Below are 22913 nucleotides of genomic sequence, written 5' to 3'. Positions count from 1 at the left end.
GGAGTAATTCGTATAAGAAAAATAGATGAACACAGGTGTATTATTCTTCACCGTTCCAGATTGTTCCCTGATTGTGAAGGTATATTCATTAACTAAGGAATTGTCTGAAAAACGAGAGTGTTGAAGAAAAGGGCGCCAAAAGTGTTCCAATTGTAGTCAACAATATATGGTGTACATTATCGGAGAACTTGTTCAATTAACAGCGAAATGTACATAGGAAGGCGTGCACATTAATTTTTTTTGCCTCTTCTGCTCCGATGTCTTCATAATTTAGAAAACTTTCGCTGTTTCTAGATCTGAACGGCATATGAAGGTGTTGATGTTGTTCCGGTTCGCGCAGGTGTTTGGTGTTTTATTAATGTCTAATCCGCTAATTGGTGACAATTTTCTGTCATCGCCGTCCAGTTCACTCATCGCTCACCATTATTGTACACATAGCCGTTTGTTTAATCTTCATGTGGATTCATATTGACACTTTCAATCGAAACACGTGGTTTGCTTATTAGCAGTTAATTTTAAAAAAAGATCCCTCAGTGATTAGGTTTTAAGTACAAATGAAAGAAACTGCAGGATCTGCAATCTTTCGTCATGTATCTGGTAAGACAGCATAAATGAAGTCTTTCGACCTCTCTAATTTCATTCCCTCATTCCGTGCTTCGCTTCTCACAAAGGAATATTCTGCTTCATTTGAGCAGCATTTTTTTACATAGTGCGTTGCTCAATGTATAACGCGTTTGCCTTCGGAGCAGAGGATTGCAGGTTCGAATCCTGCTGTGGTCGTGATGTTTTGGTGTGGGCCGCAAATGTTGTCTTCACGTTTTTCTATTTCCGAGTTCCTGTATAGAATGTATTTTCTGCTTTTAGAAAATACTCCCTATCGCGAATGACGTGCAAGTTGCGCGAATCAAACTTTTTCAAGGATATTCTCAGAAATATTCAAATGTTAACAATGTCAAATGTAAACAGTTGTGCCTTAATTCAGCAATTGAGGAGCGTTTTGAGTAAAACTTGGAGCCTTAGTCATTCCTCCAATGTGAACGTTCTTCTCGGTTATGTTTCAAACTAGTTTCTTGGTCATCTCATCAATAGCTCACGTTCGCCCACCTCTATACACAAATTCTTCCCCCCTTACGGCTACCGTTTGTTACCTAATCTCGAGCTATCGCTGACCTCTCTTCCTCCACTCAGAATTGCTGAACATTGACAATAATCTTCACCTTCACTTCGTCATTTCTCGTTAGGAGTAAAGAAGTTTTTCTTTGTTTCAACATACGTCGTATATCAGAAGATTCTATCCTTGTAATTGAGCGGCGAAGAGTGAAATTCCCTCAATAATTGGTAGTCATGATTAATTACGGCAAAAAAGTCACTCAAACCTGCATTTCATTCTCACTTTGCCTATGAGTCTTCCAGTACGGAATGTTCTCCAGATTCTCTGTAAACTCTACACTTTTGTGGTTTAGGAAGGAATTCTTCATGCCTCCACATCACAGTATCCTTTCTTTTCATAGATGTGAAGCTACAACTTGGAGGTATCCAGAAAGATTGGTGCAGTTTCTATGTTCCATCTTTCCTTACCAATTTCTTTCTAATAGTCTTTCGTGAAATATAATTTAAAAATAATGAATTGGTTAATTTATTCTCTAATTAAGAGCTGGCAATGCGCTTAATAACGGGACAGAAACTCTTCTTTTTTAAAATTTTTGTGGTTCATCGTCACGTGTCACCAGCTCTTTTGAAAATAAAGTGTGTTTTCTTCATATTGTCCGGGATAGCCTGCTGTCGTTCGCTAAGTTTCAACGTTAATTTTCGCTTGTTACAGAGCCATTTTTTTAAGGGAGATCAATACCACATTTTGTGTTAAGACTTACTGATTCTGGTCCATTTAAGGTTTGCTAGTAATTTCAGTATTTGCTACGGGTGATAGTCAAGATTCTGCGTACAGAACACTAGATCCGGATTAACATTATTCTTCATGGACGGCTGCACTCCTCCACCTTAATGCTCGACTACGCAACAACTCGTACGATGTTTTGAAGTGAATCACATCTCATCTGGAACAATAGAATGACTTCGACCGGGTGCGCCACTCTCCGTTCTAGTAAGTTGATGTCGGATCACTGGGAAATCAACTTATCACTTGATCGCCGATGCCAAGGTCATCTCATCAGCTGTACGCGCTCGTTATCACCACGCAGTGTGGACGGATTTAGCGCTTAGGACGTTCGTCACCGCTGTGTTTGTACACGAAGCGAGAAAAAACGACAGTCACAGTTGGACGTCCGCTTCGGCCCGGGACATTGTTCAGCTGGCAAAGTGCATGTCTAGAGTAAATATATCATTATCCCTTTCTGCGAACTCATCTTTCTGAGGCGCTCACGCGCTAGCACAACTTTTCCAGAACGTTTTTTTTTATTTTCTTAAGGTTCTGCTACTTCTCAAATGAAATGCACACCTGTCTCTCGTCAGTTTGTAGTCATTTGCGCTCACGATACTCTTCAAACGTTTTGAAGAATTAATAACTCTACAAATAACTCTCTTGCTAGTTCGTTTTCTCGGCTGTGTTTAAGAAACGAACTCTGTGAAATCTCAGCCAAAGATTAGTTGTAAACTGAACTGAACTGACTGTAAACATCCTTTTCGGAGGAACGAAACCTCCGTATTTTTAGTCTTTAGATTGGCAGTTTCGATTGTTGGTCTATACTTGCAATATTCTCGATCTACACTCATTCGCGATTTCTATTTTTGATTTCATTTCTTTTCTACTACCATAAAATGCTTTCTTTTTCTTCCTTGTTACATGAAATGTCCCAGAGATGCGTAATATTCCTTTTTAGCCATCATGTACTTCTCGTACATAATTTTTGTTCTATACTTGTGTTTGCATTTCTGGTTGTCGGAACTCATCGAGCCATGAGTCATCTACCTAGTAAACTCTTCCACATCAACTTTTCGAACATGTTCTTCCCGAACTGTGATGGTAGCTTTGCGTTTCGGCTTCATTTTCTTCTCTAGATTTGTTTCTCGATCGTTGCAGTAACACTGAGTTACAGACAGACCCAGTTGTCGTGACGCACGACTAACTGTAGCGAATGACGAACGAACTGACGCATGATTTCACATTTCAGAAGGAACTAGAAGGGTGCGACTAGGTGCGCAGCATCTCTTCCTCCTGCGCTAATTTATCCGTGATGAGCTGACGTACGATTGAATTTGCAAATTTTGTGTTAATAAATGATCCCAACTATCACTGGAAAGTATTCGAGTGTTTTATGCTCCTCGAGACAAGAGTGACATTTTTAACTCGCATGGTCCCTTATCTATAGCATACGATCAGTGTGATTCCTTTTCCACTTTTCATTTAAGTACTATACTATTTCAGCTGAAAACTATTTCATCTGAGAATAGTCGCAAGATTATAGTGTTTAATGTTCTTTCTCACCTTCGTCTTCGTCATCTTGTTGCCTAGTTTTCATTCCTTTTGAAGAATGTTCGAAGGGAAGACTTTGCAGGAAATCTTTCCTGCGGCTCTAAGATTTGTACGTACAACATTTCGAAATTTACCCTCCATCTATGATTATATTTTTTATTACAAAAATACTAGAATCGCCATTCTTCCGATTTTTTCTTTCAACTTTATCCTCGTATTAGTACTACCAGACAGGGAAACGAGCTCACCACCAAAAAAGGAGCTTTAGTAACTCATGAGTTCAAAGCAATATGACGAATTTTGTAAATTAGCGGTAATCCTAAATTTTGTGTGATTTTATGTGATCCTTCGCTCGTGGCCAATCACGTACTCTCATTTTCGTTTTGAAGGTGCTCGTTTCGTCTCCCCTCTTTCTCTTTTCTTCTCCACCTTCTTCTTCTTTTGTGTTTGTCCATTTTTACCCATTTATTATAATTTGTCTAATTTTCATCTCACTCTAAACCACAGTAGTGTTTGACTCCGATAATGTTTCAAATTTAATCGATTATGATAGAGTTTTGTCATAATCATGGTTTGCAAAAAAACCTTTGCGACATTTCCGCGTTTCTTCGGAATCTGCTCCATGGTGTACATTTTTCGCTATCAGTGTGGGTTTATCAGTTCGTCATGCGTTTGTGACCCGGAATGTTGATTTTCTTTGCGTTCCCAGTGTTTTCCTCAACGAATTGGTGGACAAGTTGATACTTCAGTATTGTTTTTGATGAGAAATCCTAATAGCACTTCCCTTCCCTTCTACGCTGATTCGTACCGTCTTCACAGATTTATTTGCAGAACCTTGAGCAATCATGAAGGAACCAATGTTCCAGGAGCCATCATCAGAAAACGAGGTACTTTAATAATAACTTGATACTTTTTCACATTTCCTCCTTTGTTCTTTTTGGTTTCTCTTCCATTTCTCAAGTCTTAGACTTGATCTACGTCTTGCCAAGTTTTTTTCCTAATTCTCTCCGCGCATTTACATTCGGCGATCGTCCGCTTATCGTCCGGACAAACGGATCGACGAGTTGTTTGTGCTATTCTCTTTGATGGATCACCTCAGTAGGTGTTCAAGCAGATGGATTGTTTGGCCCCGCCGAATCGGCCGTGAAGAATCATTCCCTGTTCTCATCGTTTATTAAAGAAAAAAAGGAAGATATAGCTGATACAGCTGCATGCAATCATACTTTCTTTCAGTTGTGACCAACTACCATTTAGTTAAAAGGTGTTCTTGGACGCACCCAGTGATTACCTCTTTTGTACTAAATTTACCGGAGCGATGGCGCTAAAAAAGACTTTTGTAGGAAGAATACGGTTTCTCTAGGATTCACGGTTTGTGGCTAGGCACTGATGTCAACATTGTGCAAAGAGCTCTGACTAATAGAATTTGTGTCATTCCGAATACGTACAAGGATTAGAATGAGGAAGACGTTCCGATAATCATATGGTTATGTATGTTGTGAAGGGAGGTTTTCTTGGTAGTACAGGAAAAAACTGAATATTGCTGACGATGATAATCCCATGTTAAAAGAATTTTTATTTATCCAATAAATTCATTATGGTAAAAATAAACCATTGAAATGAAAATACATATATGCAGCTACTCTGCATCCTCCCTCTTTAACAAGCAGAAAGCGTCTACCTAATAGGATCACTATATGGTGATGTTTCGGGAAGAAAAAAATTTTTACCCCTCAAAATGTCAGTCAGACATTGATGACGTCTACAAGTCGTAAACTCTGCACAAATGAGTTTCACGCTCTGTGCATTTATCTGTTAACCTACGTAATTTGATTTCACCAAAAAAGTTCGTCACTGCTTACGCTACATTCCGCATTTCATTAAATACATGTGGCATAACGTTTTATGCCGTCCGAAAGAGGATGCTTTATTCTTTCGGAATCTATGTTGTACTTTCTGCTCAAGCTAATTTATATCAATTTTCAGATCACTAAAATGGAATGTCAAGTTGAGAAAAATGAGCATTTTCTGCACCTCCTTCTCTTTGCTTTCAATCAAGGTTCTAATGCCACAAAAGCTGCTCGCCGTAATGATTCGATAAAGAAATCGTTGCTTGTGTCCACGAGTTGCGCGGTTAGGAAGCAAACCAGAGAAGATTGTGGTTCGTTGAGCGGTTAGGAAGCAAACCAGCGAAGATGGTGGCTCGTTGATACCATGGCGCTCGTGATTGCTATGCCAACTTCAACAATGGAATACTTGTCCTCAAAGACGCTCCTCGTTCTGGCCGTCCAGTTGAGTTGGATAAAAGTCGATTAAAGCAGCTTTTGCACGGAAATTCGCGTCATACCACAAAGGAAAGAAAAATAAAATAGAATGCTCTCTCACTGCTGCAGAGGAACATCTTCACTCGTTGGGAGAGGTTCAAAAGTGTGGAGCATGGGTTCCGCATGCTTTAATTGTCGACAACAAAAATCAACGAACCACAATCTTCTCTGGTTTGCTTCCTAACCGCGCAACTCGTGGACACAAACAACGATTTCTTTGTCGAATCATTACTGGCGAGCAGCTTTTGTGGCGTTAGAACTTTGATTGAAAGCATAAAGAAGGAGGTGTCGAAAACGCTCATCCCTCTCAACTTCACATTCCATTTTAATAATCTGAGAATTAATATAAATTAGCCTGAGCAAAAAGAGATTCCGATAGAATAAAACATTCTCTTTCGAATGGCATAGAACATTATGCCACAAATATTTAATGACATGTGGAATATTAAAATTGAAAAACGGCGGGAACTTTGTTGCCAACCTAATAGTACAATACTAAATAAATAATGAAACCAATAAGAGCATACATAACAGCAGTAAATAGAAAACAACAGTAAATTTAAATAGTAAAGAACAGTAAATTCAAGTACTACAACAAGGATAATAAGTAAGCAATTAAGCAACAGTATAAATAAACAAATACCATTGTCTAGAAACTTGAAATTCGAGGATATATCTTCCTTTCATATTATGTTTTATATTTCTTTCGCGGAAACTGATACTTTTTTGCGGTTATCAGAGAGAAGAGTAACTCAGCTATGGGCATGTCATATCGTCATATCTAGTTCTGTTTGTATATTTACGTCTTCTCCATCTCCAGTGATTTCTGAGGTGTCCTATCAGCATTTGCGATTTTTTTTTTGAAACTTGAAAGATTGAACTACTTGCTTGCTGTGTATCCTAAGGAAATGTAGAGGGAACTGTTTGCACTGATGTGGCACAATATTTTTAGAGAAATATTGATACGGCTAGTAGCACTTCATATTTTCGGAATAAGCAGCGTAATTCACCCACTTCAGATGGACATTTGGTTTTCTTTAAAGGGAAAAATTATGTCGCAGAGGTGAAAATTAAGTCGGTCAGATTAACTCCTTCCCAGGGATCCATCGTTTGCATTTGTACATATTTCAATAACGCTCAAAAAGCTCTCATCCACATTTTTCTATTTCGTCTTTCCTTTCAGCGTTTGTCTTTTATTGAGTCATCAAACGTCGGCGATCCACTTTTTTCGCAGACTTTTTTCATCTTGTTTTTCCGCTTTTATTACCTCCGATGCGGCGAAGAACTGAATGTTGCTGAGCTGGGCAGCGGTTCCCTAGCGAAAGAAAGGTTACACATTTATTTGTATTCCTCTCAGCGTACGCGGAAAAGTCGGAACATCCGCCATTTAAATATCAGATTTGTAAAACTTATTATTTGTATACTCGTTTGCATTATATGATGAACTCACTTGAATGACAATGATGGAGAAAGCTTGAGAACATTTTTGTGAAAGATGATGAATAGGAGCAGAGGCGCGACAAGTAATTAAAGGTGCAAGTGCACATTTTACAAGAGTTTGAAAAAGCTCAGGTATAACGCTACAGTCATTTACGGCTGTTGCTGAATAGGTTTTTTGTGTTTGCCTTGAGGCATGAATACAGGTTAGCTTCTCTTGCAATTGATCAGTTTACTCGGAAAAATTAGTGGTTGGTTTAACAAGTGAAAAATGTTTTACTCGTAATGTTTTTGATTATTACAGTTCTTTTATCTTGTATTACCGTTGGAAAATAAGCATAAGTACTGGTACTATCAATCACTTGCTGAGTTCACCTGCTGAGTTGATTCAATTCCAACACTACCAAATAAATAAGTATTGGGCGCTTTGTTGAGGATGATTCCGATTCGCCCAGGTCCGATAACCTTCACATAACTAGCATTTAAAATTTGGACCCTCTAATTTGTGTGTCATTCTAAGAAACACGGTCCAGAACAGTAAATTTAGCCGAAAGGTCTTATTAGCTGGAGTCTAGGCGAAGCATACGGTTACATGTGGTTGTCACTCACGACTTTTATAAGAGCTGGGATATTATCGTGGAAACTCTTGAGGTTAATTGTGAATGATAGTAAGTAGTCAAATCGTGGAATAATGATCCTTTTCCTTACCTACTCTACGGCGTCTGGTCAATTCTATAGAAACTGGATCCCCTCCGACGTTTCTGAATTGGGTTCATGGTGCTCCGTAGTCATCGCAAATAATTGTAATTATTTTTTCTTTAGAGCTGGGACTTGCGCTACCTCTAACTGTTATCGCAGCGTAATCAAACTATTACTAAAAATACTTATTTTACATTTGCCACAATGATCTCGCATAGTCCGAAAATTAAATAAATATTATATTGATTCAAAATGTACACTTATTCGTTGAATTGGCGGTGTTCGCCGTTTGTTCCAGTTCTTTTTCAGCGCTTTCGTAACTGGACAGCGGAGTAGATTTTGGAAAGTTGTTGGTACATCAATCAGATGCATTAGACATTTTCCGGCAGTGAGTGAAGGTTAATTGGTTTTCCGTAGGAGAAACACGTGTTCCTGATGTTCTCCAATTAAACAGAGTGATCACTGACGACTATATTGCTAATCTGTTGGGCTGAACTTCCACAATTCAATATCAGCACATTGATTAGTCAAAATATGCTGAATTGTAGAGAGGTCCACAGAAATCATCAGACAAAATTCAGATGTTTTCCATTTTGGAAGGAAGGGCCCTTGTGAATTGATAAAATTCGAAGAGTGGTGGAATGTCGACCGAGAGATAAATGGTTATTGCAGTGCCCTCCGAACAGCGTATAATAGTAAAACTGAAATGAAAATAGCTTACCATTTTGATCAAATAACTATCGATCGCCTGCTCACGCCATCCGTTGATCTAATCGGCGTCAGGTTTTTGCCTCTGACCACGATCAACCACACCCATGCTTCCTATCCTAATCACAGCTACGACTTCTTCTCAGTCTTTTCCCTTTCACACACATAAATATGCTGATTTTCTGCCGCTTTTCAAAAGTACATTAGAATAACTGGAGAATTCCCAGACGAGGAATTTGCCGCTTTTTAAAATTTGGACAAGAATCCTCGATTTCTTACTTACATCTTATTTATGAGCGCGCAAAACTAATACATCTATTGATTCCAGTATAGAATTTGCACATAGGTGTTTGTCCTGTAATTGTAATCTGATTGCGCCAACAAATTCGTGTATCGGACCGAAAATATGTCCTGATCTGCAAAAAATCCCGTTGATCGATGTTATTTTTGCATCGTCAGCGAGGCTTTATGCACTGCTCTAACAATACATTTCCTAACTTCGCCGATAACTTTTCTATTTTCTACATAATTGTCACTGTTTCATTATTCTCATTCATTTCTTCTATTTCTATTTTCTATGGTAACGCTATGGCGGGTGTAGTGTAGTGGTTAGAGGTTCCGTTTCCTGCACGACCGATCGGAGGTTCGAATCCGCCCTAGTGCTCACCAAGCTTTTCTTCCCTCCGGGGTCTATAAATTGGTACCAGACTTGTCTGGGAGGATAAAAGCACTGACTTGACACATCGGCTAGCCACCGCAAGTCGTTGTATAGGCCAGTTACACGTTCGTAAACCTCAAACGATTCTGAATTGAAGTGAACGTGAGGGTGCATCCCAAACGGATTGATTAACGTCAGAAACTTTAGGACTGAAATTCCATGGTAACGTTTCCAAAAAGTAAAGGATAAAGCGCAAGGCTGCACCAGCTTTTCATTAAATAAGTTCCGGAAATTTCTTTCTCAGATTCACGAACTGGGATATCATATTATTTATAGCAACTTTTTAAAGAATTTTAAAAAGATAATTATTAAAGCCAACAATCTAGTACTACTTTTCTCTTCCTATTGTCCTGAAAGGTTCACGTACTTTTTCTTTCGCTCACGGGTGAATCGAAAGCGTATGTTTTCTTTAAATTCTGAACAAACAAGCAAAACAAAATAACAGCGGATGCGTACGTTGGAATCCCCTTTTCGTAGTAATGCGGATAACATTGAATTTTTAGATTGTAGACTTTTAAATCAAATTTTTCAATGCTCCTTTTAACTATTGTTTTTTTTTTCTTATTTTAAACTGCTTGCAGTCCCAAGATGTTCAAAAATAAAGAAGAAATTGAATTCTTATGTTTTGAAAGAGGAATTTATCTTTTTCTGTACTAGAAAGATGCTCAGTACCCATGCTCGACTGTCCTTGAATATTGGCATGTTGAATACAAAGCCTTTTGATCGATTTATTTGAGCTGTAGCCAGGAAACGTAAGCTGTTACTTAATAGAGAGAATACCAATCCTGGCTACAGCTTAAGCAAATCGAACAAAAAGAACAAATCGAAATTACCTTCGATTTTATCTCCTCATTGTTTTGCGATCCACATTCATTTCGATAGCATTTTTTCCTTTTCTCAACTACTATGTTTTTTTTGCTCGGATCCTCTACACAGTCCATGAGTTTATCAATTGATCTAGTTTTTTAAGGAGATATATGTGACGTATTACTTACAAGAAAATTAACTTAAGAAGAGAATCCATGATTAAGTTATGAAATCAAAATCCCACGAGAAAATCTCAATGATATCGTCATAGTTATCTGCTTATTTTAGGGGCATGTGACGTGTCCTAATGTACACGAATACAAATTTGCGTTGCAAAGAAAAAGTTAGTTTGTTTGTATTGCGCGGAAAAATTTATCTCCCTATACGAGTTTACAACGCTCACGCGTCACCGCATTTTCGATTCCATTAGTTTCTCACAGCGGATGTGAATAACAAAAAATGAATTAATCTGATTTTGAGTTCTGGAAAACCAGCGAAGTGGTACTTATTTTTTGCAGTTTTCTGCGATGGAATCTTTACATAGAATACATCTGAGGCGGAAACTACATGATTTCTCCCCAAAAAGTTCCTGTCTGCTACACACTCCAAAACTCCAACTCAAACCATGCTCTCTCACGATTTCAAAATAGTTGAGTTTCGAGTTGTAAATTTTAATGATTGTAATGCAAGTTTGGAAGATTTGGATGAAGAAAGGAAAGTAGGAGTGAAATATTTTAAGATGGCCTTCTTTTGTTGCTTTGAATGCGTATACATCTTTTTTTCGAAAAAGAAGCTCTGCGAAGGTGGTCTTGATGTGAACAAATAAATCTCTCATTATTATCGGTGCTTTCTTATCGCTGGTGTATGAGATGTGTTCATGAAAACTGGTATGGATCCACTAAAACATTGCTATCGACATAGATATACACTCTGTACACGTATAGCTTGGAGGATCCGTGTTTGAAGTGGGACGATCTGGATCCGCCATGCACCCGAAAGTTCTCTTTCACGGCTATCCTGTTAAATATACACATGGATGTCGTTTTATAGCGCTAGTATTCGCTCCATTGACTATTCTTTTTTTTGTGGACAAAACATACAGTCTGGTAAAGTTAGATTTTGCGTTTCTATGGAGAAAATTAGTAAAGAACAACAAGAGTAGAACTCTTTCTTGCTCCAGCTGTAGCAAGTTTCATTGCTGTGCAAGCAAATTTTTATCGGATTCTCAAACGACCCTTATTTTTTTCCTGAAATTAATGTGGTTCATTAGATTACCTTGTATTAAAGTGTTTTGGGTTCTCAATCACCAGTAAGTGTTTTCTTCTTTTTTTTCTTTCTGCGTTATTCTGGATAGAATTCGTTGTGACAAGCGGTTCTGCTAGGGAAGGTTTGAGGAAAATTACAATGTTTAGAACTTTCTATCACTGGCTGCTGATAGGAACGCATCACCATAAAAACCGATTACAAATCCAGAAATTTGAAGCATCAGCAGCAGGAGCGTTCAGAAATATAAGTTGGCATGTGGATGCAGCGCTTTTTCACCATGGTACTTGTGAACTTCGCCCTAGCCCCTACCCGCTGGTGGAGAAATCTTGACCTCGAAAATTTCTCGGAAGTCTTCTTTTAATTAAACAATGCGATATGAGTATGAATATAGACAGAAGTGGTTACAGTGCCGACATATTCGACGAGGAACATGATGTCGTTGTCTTTCTAGTGCATATTCTATGTAGAAGATCCTTCGTTATTTGAGAGACCCTTACTGATTTAACCTTCCTCTGTTGAATCTGCGTGCCAATCGTTGTGAGCTGAGTAACCTTCTAAGGTTGAATCCCCATTTCATCAAAAATTTTACATTTTGAATTTTTTCAAGTGGTTTCACAAGGATTCTCTCCAAAGCGACCGTTACAAATTCATAATATTCACCGAGCATCATCTTTCATTAAATTCAAGCAGTACGACTGTTGGCTTTTAGGGAAGCGTTGACGTAGTTAAAAGAGGGAGAACACTCGAAGTTGTGGTCCTTTTCATTTTTATTTCCTTTCATCTACCGGAAACTGGAAATATCGTTTGAAGACACTAGATAACTTTTTTCTGAATCGTTCAAAGTTGTTTTCTTTCTTATGTGGCTCCTTTTCACATGTACATCATGTCTGAGTCTTATCCGAACTCTCTCGTCTTTCCGTTGTTTCCTACAACGATACCATTGGCGCAGTTGTAAGTAATACGATCATGTCACTTAACGGTTATGTCAGCCGCGACGTCCTTTTGGACCCATGACAGTGATTAGATCGCGTCGCGGAATGTGATGCGATGTGAAGGATGGTGGACAGGGTTGTCTGTCATTAATCACTGAATATTCTCAGGTCCACTCTGACCTCATGTGAGCTCTGAGGGCGCATTTAAAGCACTTGAAGCAAGCAGTATTAGATCGACTTGAGGAAATACTATACAGAAAAGGCGAAAGTAGTATATACACGCTTTTCGTTGCGGTATTCATAGAGCAAAACATTTTTTACACTCTAGAGAATTTTAAGTTGATGAACATGAAAAACTCCTCTTGCTTTCCAGCGTTCTCGCCTTTGTCGATTTTCGGATATTGAGTCTTTTTTGTTATTTTTTGATAAAGAATGTCATTCAGGCTGACATACATACGTAGTTGCCCTGTTCCGTTGTGTAAATTAAATAATTTCCGTACTTTCACATTTCAGAGCAAACTCATTTTGCTCTGGTCTTTCTCCTTTTTCGAGGTATTGTGACAGTTCTCACTCCTACTTTGGTTTTGCTTTATTTTCCACTCGTTGCTTCTTGGTTCGTAAGTTCACCTGAATACTAGACCTAGTTAAACTGATTAAAACCTGTAGAAATATTTCCTAGAAATGACTATTAATATCTAAATATTATCTATCTCTAAATCTATCTAAATAATATTTATGTTTATCTCTTTTCTTTTGCCTGGATTTAGCAACGGTATAACATGTGTTAGGCTAGCATCCGTTGGTCGGAGTCGTTGCAACCCTGCTTTCTCTTGGAAAAGTCTCCTCGCAAGCGTTGCACAAGTTGTTGAGTGCGTACGAGGAAGTGCTAAGCACTTTTTCGTTGTTTGCCCTCCCTAAAACACTGAGAAGAGCTTCCGATTACTCTCAGCGCAAATAATCGACCAACTATGAGAAGTTCTTATAACAAAAACGTTGCAGCTGTTGCTCGCTTTTGTCTCGAATCTGTAGCTTTCAAAGTAGAGATCAAATCCTCCCAAGGCACGCTGTGTGCAGCTCTACAAAATCTGGGCTGGTCCTTGGCTAAAACTCAGTTAAGCATATTTGAAACTACTGTAACTCTATTTGAAATTCACTTTGAAATCATCACTATAAAAACCATCCTAGAAATTACTTGGGACTAATTGCCTAATTTAATGGGCAAAATTGAGTTGCCGGTCAAATTGTTCTGGATGAGCCACATATTTCTGGAAATTGCTGTTTTTATTTCGGATAAAAACTGTGATTCACAGTTAAAGTGCTGAAGAGCTGCTCAGAAAACTCGCCGATTAAAACTGTATACCGCGATATGATCAATATTGCATGCCTTTCGGAATAAAGTAAGTTCTAGTTTTATTTTGAATGCCTGTTTTCGTACATATTTCCAAACGGCAATGGTAGAAGTTTCCCTACGGAGTACTACATGCGCGATATTCAAACATCCGAAAAGTAAAATTGAAAATAAGTGGAGCAAGTACCAGAAAATGTCTACAGATTTGTGGAAAAAACACTTGTGAAGAGGAAAGAGAGAAACCAAAGTGAACCAGATAACAAGCGCTTCTATCGTCTTCCACAGCAGTTTCCTCTACACCGTATGAAATCATAACGACCTACAGTGATGCTCTCCTTTCGTTTCCTATGAACAGACCTATTGAAGCGAGAAAAAATTGAAAAGATTTTTCGAGATCTGTGTCGAACAGCAGAGGTGTTTAGTATTGGTTCTAAGCTATCTGATCAGTTAAAATATGACAGCGTCGGTTAGAATCCTCAGTGCACCATCACAATGGCAGGATCAAAGTCTTTTCTATTCGGAGAAGCGATGCCGTTGAAAGCGAAGTCCGTAATAGCGAAGATCTTCAGAATAAACCTTAAACTCAGAATTGCTAAAATAAACTCAGAATTGCTTTTATGTTTTACATCACTTTGTACACTTAACTTTTTCACTGCATAGTAGTATTCATGCGGATATTTAACTCTGATAGTTTTTGTGTTCACGTATTTCTTCAGAAAACATGGTCAGAGTGTCCGTGTTTTTCACAAATTCCAGTTACTTTGAGTGACAAACAAATCATGGCTTATCTTATTTTTACTTATTAATGCAATTAAATGTAGGCTCTAAAGATGGAATTTGTGATAATGTAGCAGCTAGTATATCTACAGTGCTTTGCCATATTTTTATGGATCCCAACCTGTGGATAAATCTATATTAGAAATTCTGGAACTCATAAAGGATAATGGATAAGGTGTCTGATGTAATCAGTCCGCTTGGGACGCACCAGCACGTTCACTTCAATTCAGAATCGTTTGATGCTTATGAAAACTGGTAACTGGCCTAAACGATGACTTGCAGTAGCTAGCCGATGTATCAAGTCAATGTTTTTATCTTCCCAGACAAGTCTGGTACCAGTTTATCGGCCCCGGAGGAATGAAAGGCTTGGTGAGCACTAGGGCGGATTCAAACCTCCAATCGATCGTGTAGAGCGGAATCTCTTACCGACTGCGCTACGCCCGCTCATACAAACGAAAAATTACCTTGAAAGCAGATGCTAGCCGATAAGATACTTTTGGGAGCACGGGTCGCTGCGTTTGGTGATGTTTTGGCTGTACAGCTTAGTACTATGTTTATTCCTCATAGCTAAAAATAATGATGAAATCCAAAACTATCACTATAAAGTCCGTTTTCATAGCTTTCCAAAAAAAAGTCTTCGTTAGAACAGATAAAATAGGGAAAGGTTTATGGCTAGCTTACCAGCTCTTCACGATAAAATAGGGAAATAGGGCGAAGTGTCTGGATAAGTTCTTTTTACCGTATGCAAGCTCCACCTCATTTTGCAATCATTATGAGTTACGGTAAGTGGTTTCGTTGCTGTAGCTGTCCAAAAAAAGCGTTGAGAACAGCGAAAATGGAATGGTTTATTTTCTCTTACAATGACATGTCCCAGTTCATGACATTTTTCCATTTCTTACTCATATATGTCAAAAGAGATGGATTTTGGGAAAACACTTACTAGACACACCTTATCAAAGTGGCGCCAACTCTACATAGCACTGAAAAGTCACCGGAATTCTTTACTCATATCAACGTTTTATCGCTGTGACACTTTAAGCGTGGACATTTTATACCTCTTTTGACCGGGGGAATAAACAAGCAGTTTAGACATTAATTGAGGTGACAAGAATAATAAATAGTCCAACAAACAGCAGCAACGGCTCACAGACTCAAGTTCCATAGATTTCCAATCCGTGTTTTATGACAATGCCTGAAAGAATACTTCCTAAATTGGTCGCGAACACTCCTCATTCGGTCAGGCCTATTCTGTGGAACATAAGCTCACGATTTCATGCTGTGCACTCACGACACGTACGGTAGTTGTTTTCACATGTCATCTGAATCCACTGAGTTCCAGTGAGTGATGTTTTTGGCGTGCTCTAATTACTGGAAAAAATTTCTGGAAAGAATGTCTTGGTAAATATCATGGACTAAATACTTGGCGTTTTCAAGCAGAGCAAACTTTTGGTCACTGTTTCCAATTATTATTGATCAATCTGCTCATTTTTTAGATCACAAGATATGTTATTAAATGCAAAAAAGTGATAGCTACGTATCTCGATGAAAATAAAGAAGTCCCTGCACGTTCTATCAAAACGATGAACAGTCCAGAGAGGAGTGAGAATAGTTTCCATCTCTCTCTCTCTCCAGACTATCCTTCAAATAAATCAAGAATAGAAAGGCGGTGATTTTGTGGTCGGATTCTCCATTAAAAGATGTCCACACTTCTTTGAACCTTGTTCAATTTTAACTTGTACCACAGTTCATTCCAAGTGCTCCGTTTTCTACTTTTCTTTTCACTCCCATAAACAATAGCACTGAATTGCAGGCACTCTGTCGATTTTTCTTTCATCGCAAATTTATCAGATTACCGGGCATTTCCGCTCATTTATTGTTTATGTTCATTTATTGCGTCTTAATGTTATGAATGTGATCGAGTCGAAGAGGTGCATCAGTGTTGCCCTCACGATTTCCCCTACACATTCTGTTCGTTCATAAAATAGTTGTGACATGGATTGCGCGGACTCGTAGCTCTTATCGAACGGATCTAGTTTTTGTGAGAACTTGTTATTCGATTGTTATATGATCTGCTTCGGGCTTGTTAGCGACTCGACGGCTATTATTCACGATATTATATGAGATTAGAGCTTTTCTCAGGAGTTTCTTTCTTTTTTCTTCTAAGATTTGCCCTCAGCCTCGTGCGCCTTTCCGGTGCTCTTGTTTCAAAAATATCTGGAGTGTTGTTAGCGGAATTGTGGGACTTTTGTAAGTGGAAATGTCATATTGTGTTGCGTTTGACTCATCAGCAGTCAAAAGTGGCTAAATTACCTATGATTGTAGATTTTGAAATGACAACAGGTTTAAAAATTGAGGTGGCCACCTGGAGAACTTTTCCTCAAAGTTATCCCTAAAGCTATCGAGAGTAAATAAAAGTTTTTTTGAGAGTCAACTATGTGCTACTGTATGATAAACTTATGGTAGTGTAGGTGTATGAAGCATGCAGTGAACCCGGAATTGCTTCTGTTCGACTCGGAATGCTGCCAGCTCAACAATAGTCATGCTTCACATTCATGCAGGTGATGAAAGTTTACTCTCGCGGAGTTCCAACCGTTAAGCACTGAAGCGGTGCCATCGCTGAACTGAAATGAAAACATGATCAGCTCTAGAGCTTTAGAGAAAAAATAATCATCTTCATTCTGCTGAGTTTGCAATAACTATAGGATCAGAGCAGAACACCTTACAGACGTCTTTTATGGAAACCCTCAATTTTAGTTTTTGTCGTGTTATCTTTTTTCTTTCGTCTTTGATCTTTTTTCTATGTAAATTAGCATATAAAAGCTCGATGAATAAAAGTGAAGAAGAATGAAATATGTGATTTTGTGGAAGGACAGTAGAGGGCAAGGGTTTCTATAAGTCCCATGTTACCTCCTCCTCGCCCTCAATTTCTGTATTTTAACACTTTGGTACATATGATACAAGATTACAACAAGTCGTAGTCAGCAGGATTTCTTCGTGTTCCACACTGTCAAAAAACTGTCCATTTTTGAGAAGTGAAATGTTTGCGCCCGGTCGGAGTTATTTGTCGCTCACCTGCCAACCATCCGTGCATAATTATCAGAGTCGTAGCCCATTTTCGTGAAAGGTTCTGTCTTCTTCGCCCGGTTTTCGCGCGCGGGCGCTCGCTGACTGTCTCGTCGCCGCGGCTCTTCTGGTCAGCCATTTAGTGTTGTCGCAATTTTTCATCTTTGTGTCTTGTCATTTTTTGCTAGTCATCTGCAAAGCACAAACTAGGCAAAATCTGGGAATTTCTTTCTAAGAGCTGTCGAAAAGGAGCACGAGTTTCTAAAATAATTCTCTATAGCTGAGAATTTGAGGCGTTTTTTGTATATTTAATTCTGCACATGCAATTCAGTATACAAAATTTCATAGGTAAATCAATTTGGACATAGGTGAAAACATTGTGAAGTGATATGCAACTGGATTACACTGCGCTTATATCTAGCCTGGCACGTGTACACATTTGAAATATGTGAGTATTCGTTTTCTACCAACAATGCTTTTCGTTGCGATATTAAAAATTCTCTTTTTGATGTACAGCCAAAAACATCAAAATTGGCGCTCATTACTAGTATTTTCTTCTCCTCTTTATAGAATCTATTTATTTATTTTCTTACGATGATCTTTGTGTTTAGTATGGTATTTTGAATGGTTTTGTGGTTTAATTTCGAATAGTGACGTGAACTAGCTGAATCCAAATTTTATGAGCAGCATTTTGTTGTATTCCACAGGAATTGTCATGAAAAGTGGGAGCTCGCGGAGGTGCATTCTGAGGTTTTCGGTGAACTTATGGTAGCCTGTGCGATCACCTCTCCTTTTCGTCAGAGCCCCACTTCTACTGCGCTGTTTACAAAGATGAGGACTTCTCTGAACGAATTTCAGCTAATTTCTTCTATGCTAAGCTAACTTGGCCTTCTCAGTGCCTAATGAAATCACCCAGTTCTTTTTTAGAGGTGTTTTTTCTTGTTCTTAAAAATATTTTCCGAGAAAAAAGAGGTATGAGATGCGCTAGTTCAAAACTTCCACTGCATTTTCGACGGATAAAACGCAAGCTTTTTTGCCTCATGGGTAGCCTCCCACTCACCCTACGAATCCTCTAAGCAAATATTGTCTTCCGGAATCGCAAAAAACCGGGCGCGTTATTTGACTCATGCTTTCTCAATTATTTCTCATCCAGCGAGTGTCGGTGTTTCATCGTGTGAATATCATGTTACAGCCATCCGTGATAATCCTTGATTCATTTGAACATGCGCTCCATCTTCGCTTTTTTTATCATCGGACACTTTTCTTCACATCCATTTCCGGTGGTTGAGTTGATCTTTCGAGAGTTTTTGCGAATTAATTACGCTTATCTTCCATCGCAACCGATCAGCATTGTGTCTTGGAGATGCGAAGGCCGGCGAATACCCGAAAGAGAGAAGATGCGATTTTTGGACATTCCATGGATTTCGATGAATGCGAGAAATGTATTTTTAAGAGCACCATTCCTCCAGTGTACGGTGGCGGGTCTGAAACCCATCACAATTTGACAATTCTTTCTGAAGGTTCAACTTTGTACATGTCTGTGCAAAAACCAAAAACGAGAGTGCTTGGAGTGCTTTCCTTTTACTTCCATGAATTTTTTCGAAAACTTTCACTCAAAGTTTTTTTTTGGGCAGTAGGGAATTGTTTGGGAATTTCGCTGTTGTGTTAGAGAAATTGTTGAAAAGACACGTTCATCCCCATTTTTTAGGGATCCCTCTCCTTGGACATGAAATTCGTGGAGTGTTTATACGCGCAACCTCTGTTGCAGGTTCGAACATCCAAAGGAGCTCTTATCATCCTCCAACAAATCATCTCATTGACCTTCGTCGTAGGCAAAAGAGAGAAAAAGCAAAAGAACAGTCCTAAGCACTTTTCTGAAGAATCTCACTATCTTATGTTTTGAATTCTAATATTGGGAAAATAAACAATGCCTATCTTCATTTTGGCGGTAACGTATGAAAAATTGGTAATTTTTGAAATGTCTGGGGAAATATTTTTCTCGGAAACTTCCTACTTCCTTGGCTCTGCGCTTCGCATTATATATTTATTGTACAACATTAATCAACTTTATTGTAATTATGTTCATCACCATTTTCACATTACGTTGGTTATTTTTTTATCATTAATGAGGAGTGGAGACGTGTAGAAGCAAAAATCTCCTTTTTAACCAAATCATTAATAGTAGGCGGATACTTTTTCGTTAGGAAACAGTTTTTACTTAGCCGGTGTTTGCACACTCCGCACTGTTTTTTCTTTGCACTATTTCTACGTTTTATTTTATTTCTGCTCGGAAATAAGGCGGCATAGTTCTGCCCGCGAATTCCATCACCTCGGAGAAATCTGATCTCTGGAGATCTGCGCTCTCTGTGTGTCCTGTCCACATCCGTTGTTTGTCCACAATTCTTTATGCTGGCGCAGTGCTATGGTGGTGACACAGTGCAATTACGCCTTCACTGTACTTTTCTGAAACTACATCGGTTCTTATACCTTATATGCCTGGTAATTCTCATCTTCTGAAGCTTTTGCTGCTGAGTGCAAGAACCTCGACTCTATTTATTTATGTTAGTGATCATTGTCATTGTCAAAGTAAGGTGAATCAACGTGGACAAAGTTGTTCTCTGCGTGAATACGAGCAGCCAGTGCGATGTTGGTTTATTGATGGTCTGTTTAACATTTAAAAAAAAATTACTGGTACCATTGGTTGACTGGCACGGTCATTCGACAGAAAAAAAAGAAGAAAATTGACGAGGACAGATATTTCGCTATGTGAAGATTTGAGAACAAATCTTGTCAGGTTGAATAAATTTGCAATTCCCAATTAATTTGACCGAAAAGTAGCAGCGAGTGTGAACTTACAGTAACCTAAAGTTAAGCCTAGGTATATTAATTTAGCAATTTAATTTGTGTTATAACTTAGCTTAGCTGAGTTGTGATAGAACAGATTGGGACAGTGGAAATGCACTTTTTATAAGTGTTAAAAAATATATATTAAGGAACACTTTTTTGTACATATATTCGGCTAATCTTAGGAACAATAATGGAAGTTAGTTTACAGAAGTAGTAGAGATGATGGGAAAAGTAATCAGAAAAAATGGTTCTTTAAAAAAAAGATTTTTGAATATTACTCAAGGAGGTGATCATCATTTTATGCACATTGTCTGAGTCTCATTCTGAAATTCCAATCAGGACGAACCTAACTGACGATGACCATCGCAGTAGAACTGTGATGCGGAGGAACGAAAATGACTAATAGCAGAGTTACAGCAACACAATTGCTCTCATGGATATGTGGGTGGATTGAGTTACTCATGGATTATTTATTGCGATCAATAAGCAGACAGGAGTTCCGAGCCTATGATCCTCTACACTGACTAATCTGCGATGCCACCCACATACATCAGAGTGCAAATTTCGTTCACATGCTTTTCCAGAGATTTTTTGGTGCATTTCATTGTCATCTAATCGTTAAACTGATATTTTTTGCCTCTGACTTTGTGGCTTTCGCGTTTATATAGGAGTTATAAGAGTTATAAGAGTTAGTCGTTACCTTTAGTTGATATTTTGCGGTAGGTATCTTTTAAAGACAATTTGCCCAGAATTTGGAGTTCTGCAGGATAGCACCTTTCTCCATCGTGAGATCAATCATTCGTCCGCATGCTTCCCGCAATTTATTGCCGTAGCAATTGAGCAATTGTTGTTTATATAAAACTCGTATCGGGGAAATTATCACATCGGGGTTTCCCCCGCTCAAAACAACTCGCACCATTGTTCAGGACCGCAAATGAAGCGGCACAAATATTTTTGAGGAATCGTTTAGGTGTTTTTGCCATCGGCCGTTTGTAGGAACATTAGCTGGGGAGAGCTGTTTAACGGTCTTGCCCCCAATGTTTAAACATGTGATTGCTCGCATTTTTTCATAACAAACGCGCAAATGAGCGAGAAACCGGATAGTTATACCGCTGCCAACCATCCACACGTGTTCCATACCCGAATTTCATTGGCGTAACAACAGTTCTCGGAAAAGGCCCATAGAGGATTCCTCAGGCTCATTGGGTCCCACTCCGTCGTTCGCTATGGAAATTCCACATCTTCTTGGGAAGAAGACAAATCGCTCTAGAAAAATTTCGTTATATGGGCACCTAGAAATGACGTTTTCTTGTTATGCTGGATCATCGTAATAGGTAGAGTTCCTGAGGTGATCGACAAGAATCACAGCTTACTAATCCCCAGGAGTCAGCAACAGTCACAGCACCTACATGGAGCTATTACGTTACACGCAGGAAAACAACTCGCAACACCTGCACAAATAACAAATCCGTTCTACTGTTCACGTGATTTCATTCCTTCACTCCCATGGTTGCGAAGAGTTGTCTCGTTGGATAAACTGATGCCTCAGATGTTCCTGAGTTGTCTGGCTTTTGGATTTACAAAAGATGCTTCGACTTTTCGTTGTGATGATTGCAAACTACTTCCTGACCTCACCTTATCGTAAGACAAATCAAAGTTCAAAGCTTTTACCTATGTACTCTCCTTTTCAAAAATTAGGATTCAGGACAATGTGTGGAGTAATTCGAAGAAAACTGCAACTAATGCTATCTCTGATTCACTTCCTTTCTTGCTTTTATTTAGCTTGGCCTAAACCTTTTCTGGTGCGTAGGAAGTCTATGAGGGAATTGGAATGTAACTGGGAAGATTTACACGATAGTTAGTAGAACCGAGTATGAATAACCTCTTTTGAAATAACGAAGTGATTCTTTTCAGGGGCTACGGTAGTCATAACCTTTATTGCAACTGTCAGCTAATGCAATAATATCGCGCATTCAGTCACCGAACACAGTATCAACCGTCTTCTGTTCAGAAAATAAACTTAGAATAAACTTTTGTAAAGGATTGCCACATTTTCCTTAGTGTAATGGCGGAGAATTTTGGCTTCAGGAGTGTTCAGGCACTACTCAGACCAAGCTGTGTGGTGGTTTTCTCCTTCACCGAGGGTTGGACCATAGCAGTGTGAGCGCTCAGTTTAAAGGCATCACCCTTCGAGCATTCCGGCGCGCTATTTCCTGCAACGAGTTCGACTGGAGCAACGAGTTCCAGCCTCGTGCACGCGCCTCATCTTCCGGCCCGTTTTTAGGGCAGATTCGTGGGGTGATTCGTGGCCTTTAAGGTATTAAAAATTGTTTGCGGTCAAGAAATCCTGGTTTTCCCCACTTTAACCGAATAAACCGGTTTTCTTGGCTACATCATTACGATTTTTGTTGACTTCGAAGTTTGTTTCGTAATTCATCCTTATCTAATTACTTCACTTTTCACTTTTTCAAAATCTCTCTTTACCTTCATCTCATTACTGGAAATCGTTAAATAAGCCCTTCTAGCAGGTTCTTTCACAGAGTTTCGCAGAGGGGCCGTC

General features: G+C 38.8%; 1 protein-coding gene across 2 annotated transcripts in view; it reads left to right on the top strand.

Annotated features, from left to right (window-relative positions):
* Nucleotides 1–4275: 4275 nt before the first annotated feature.
* RB195_006122 (uncharacterized protein) overlaps nucleotides 4276–22913 on the top strand; it is a gene marked incomplete at both ends in the record, with an annotated part of 66006 nt that continues 47368 nt past the window's right edge. Inside the window, one exon of one of the 2 annotated variants that reach the window (XM_013451209.2) lies at nucleotides 4276–4317. In XM_013451209.2, the coding sequence (XP_013306663.2) occupies nucleotides 4276–4317 (42 nt within the window). The remainder of the gene's footprint in view (nucleotides 4318–22913) is intronic. The other variant, XM_064179009.1, reaches the window with a different exon arrangement.

Source organism: Necator americanus, chromosome I (genome assembly GCF_031761385.1).
Source record: "Necator americanus strain Aroian chromosome I, whole genome shotgun sequence".
Classification (NCBI taxonomy): Eukaryota; Metazoa; Nematoda; class Chromadorea; order Rhabditida; family Ancylostomatidae; genus Necator; species Necator americanus.
This window is presented reverse-complemented; position numbering and strand designations above follow the sequence as displayed.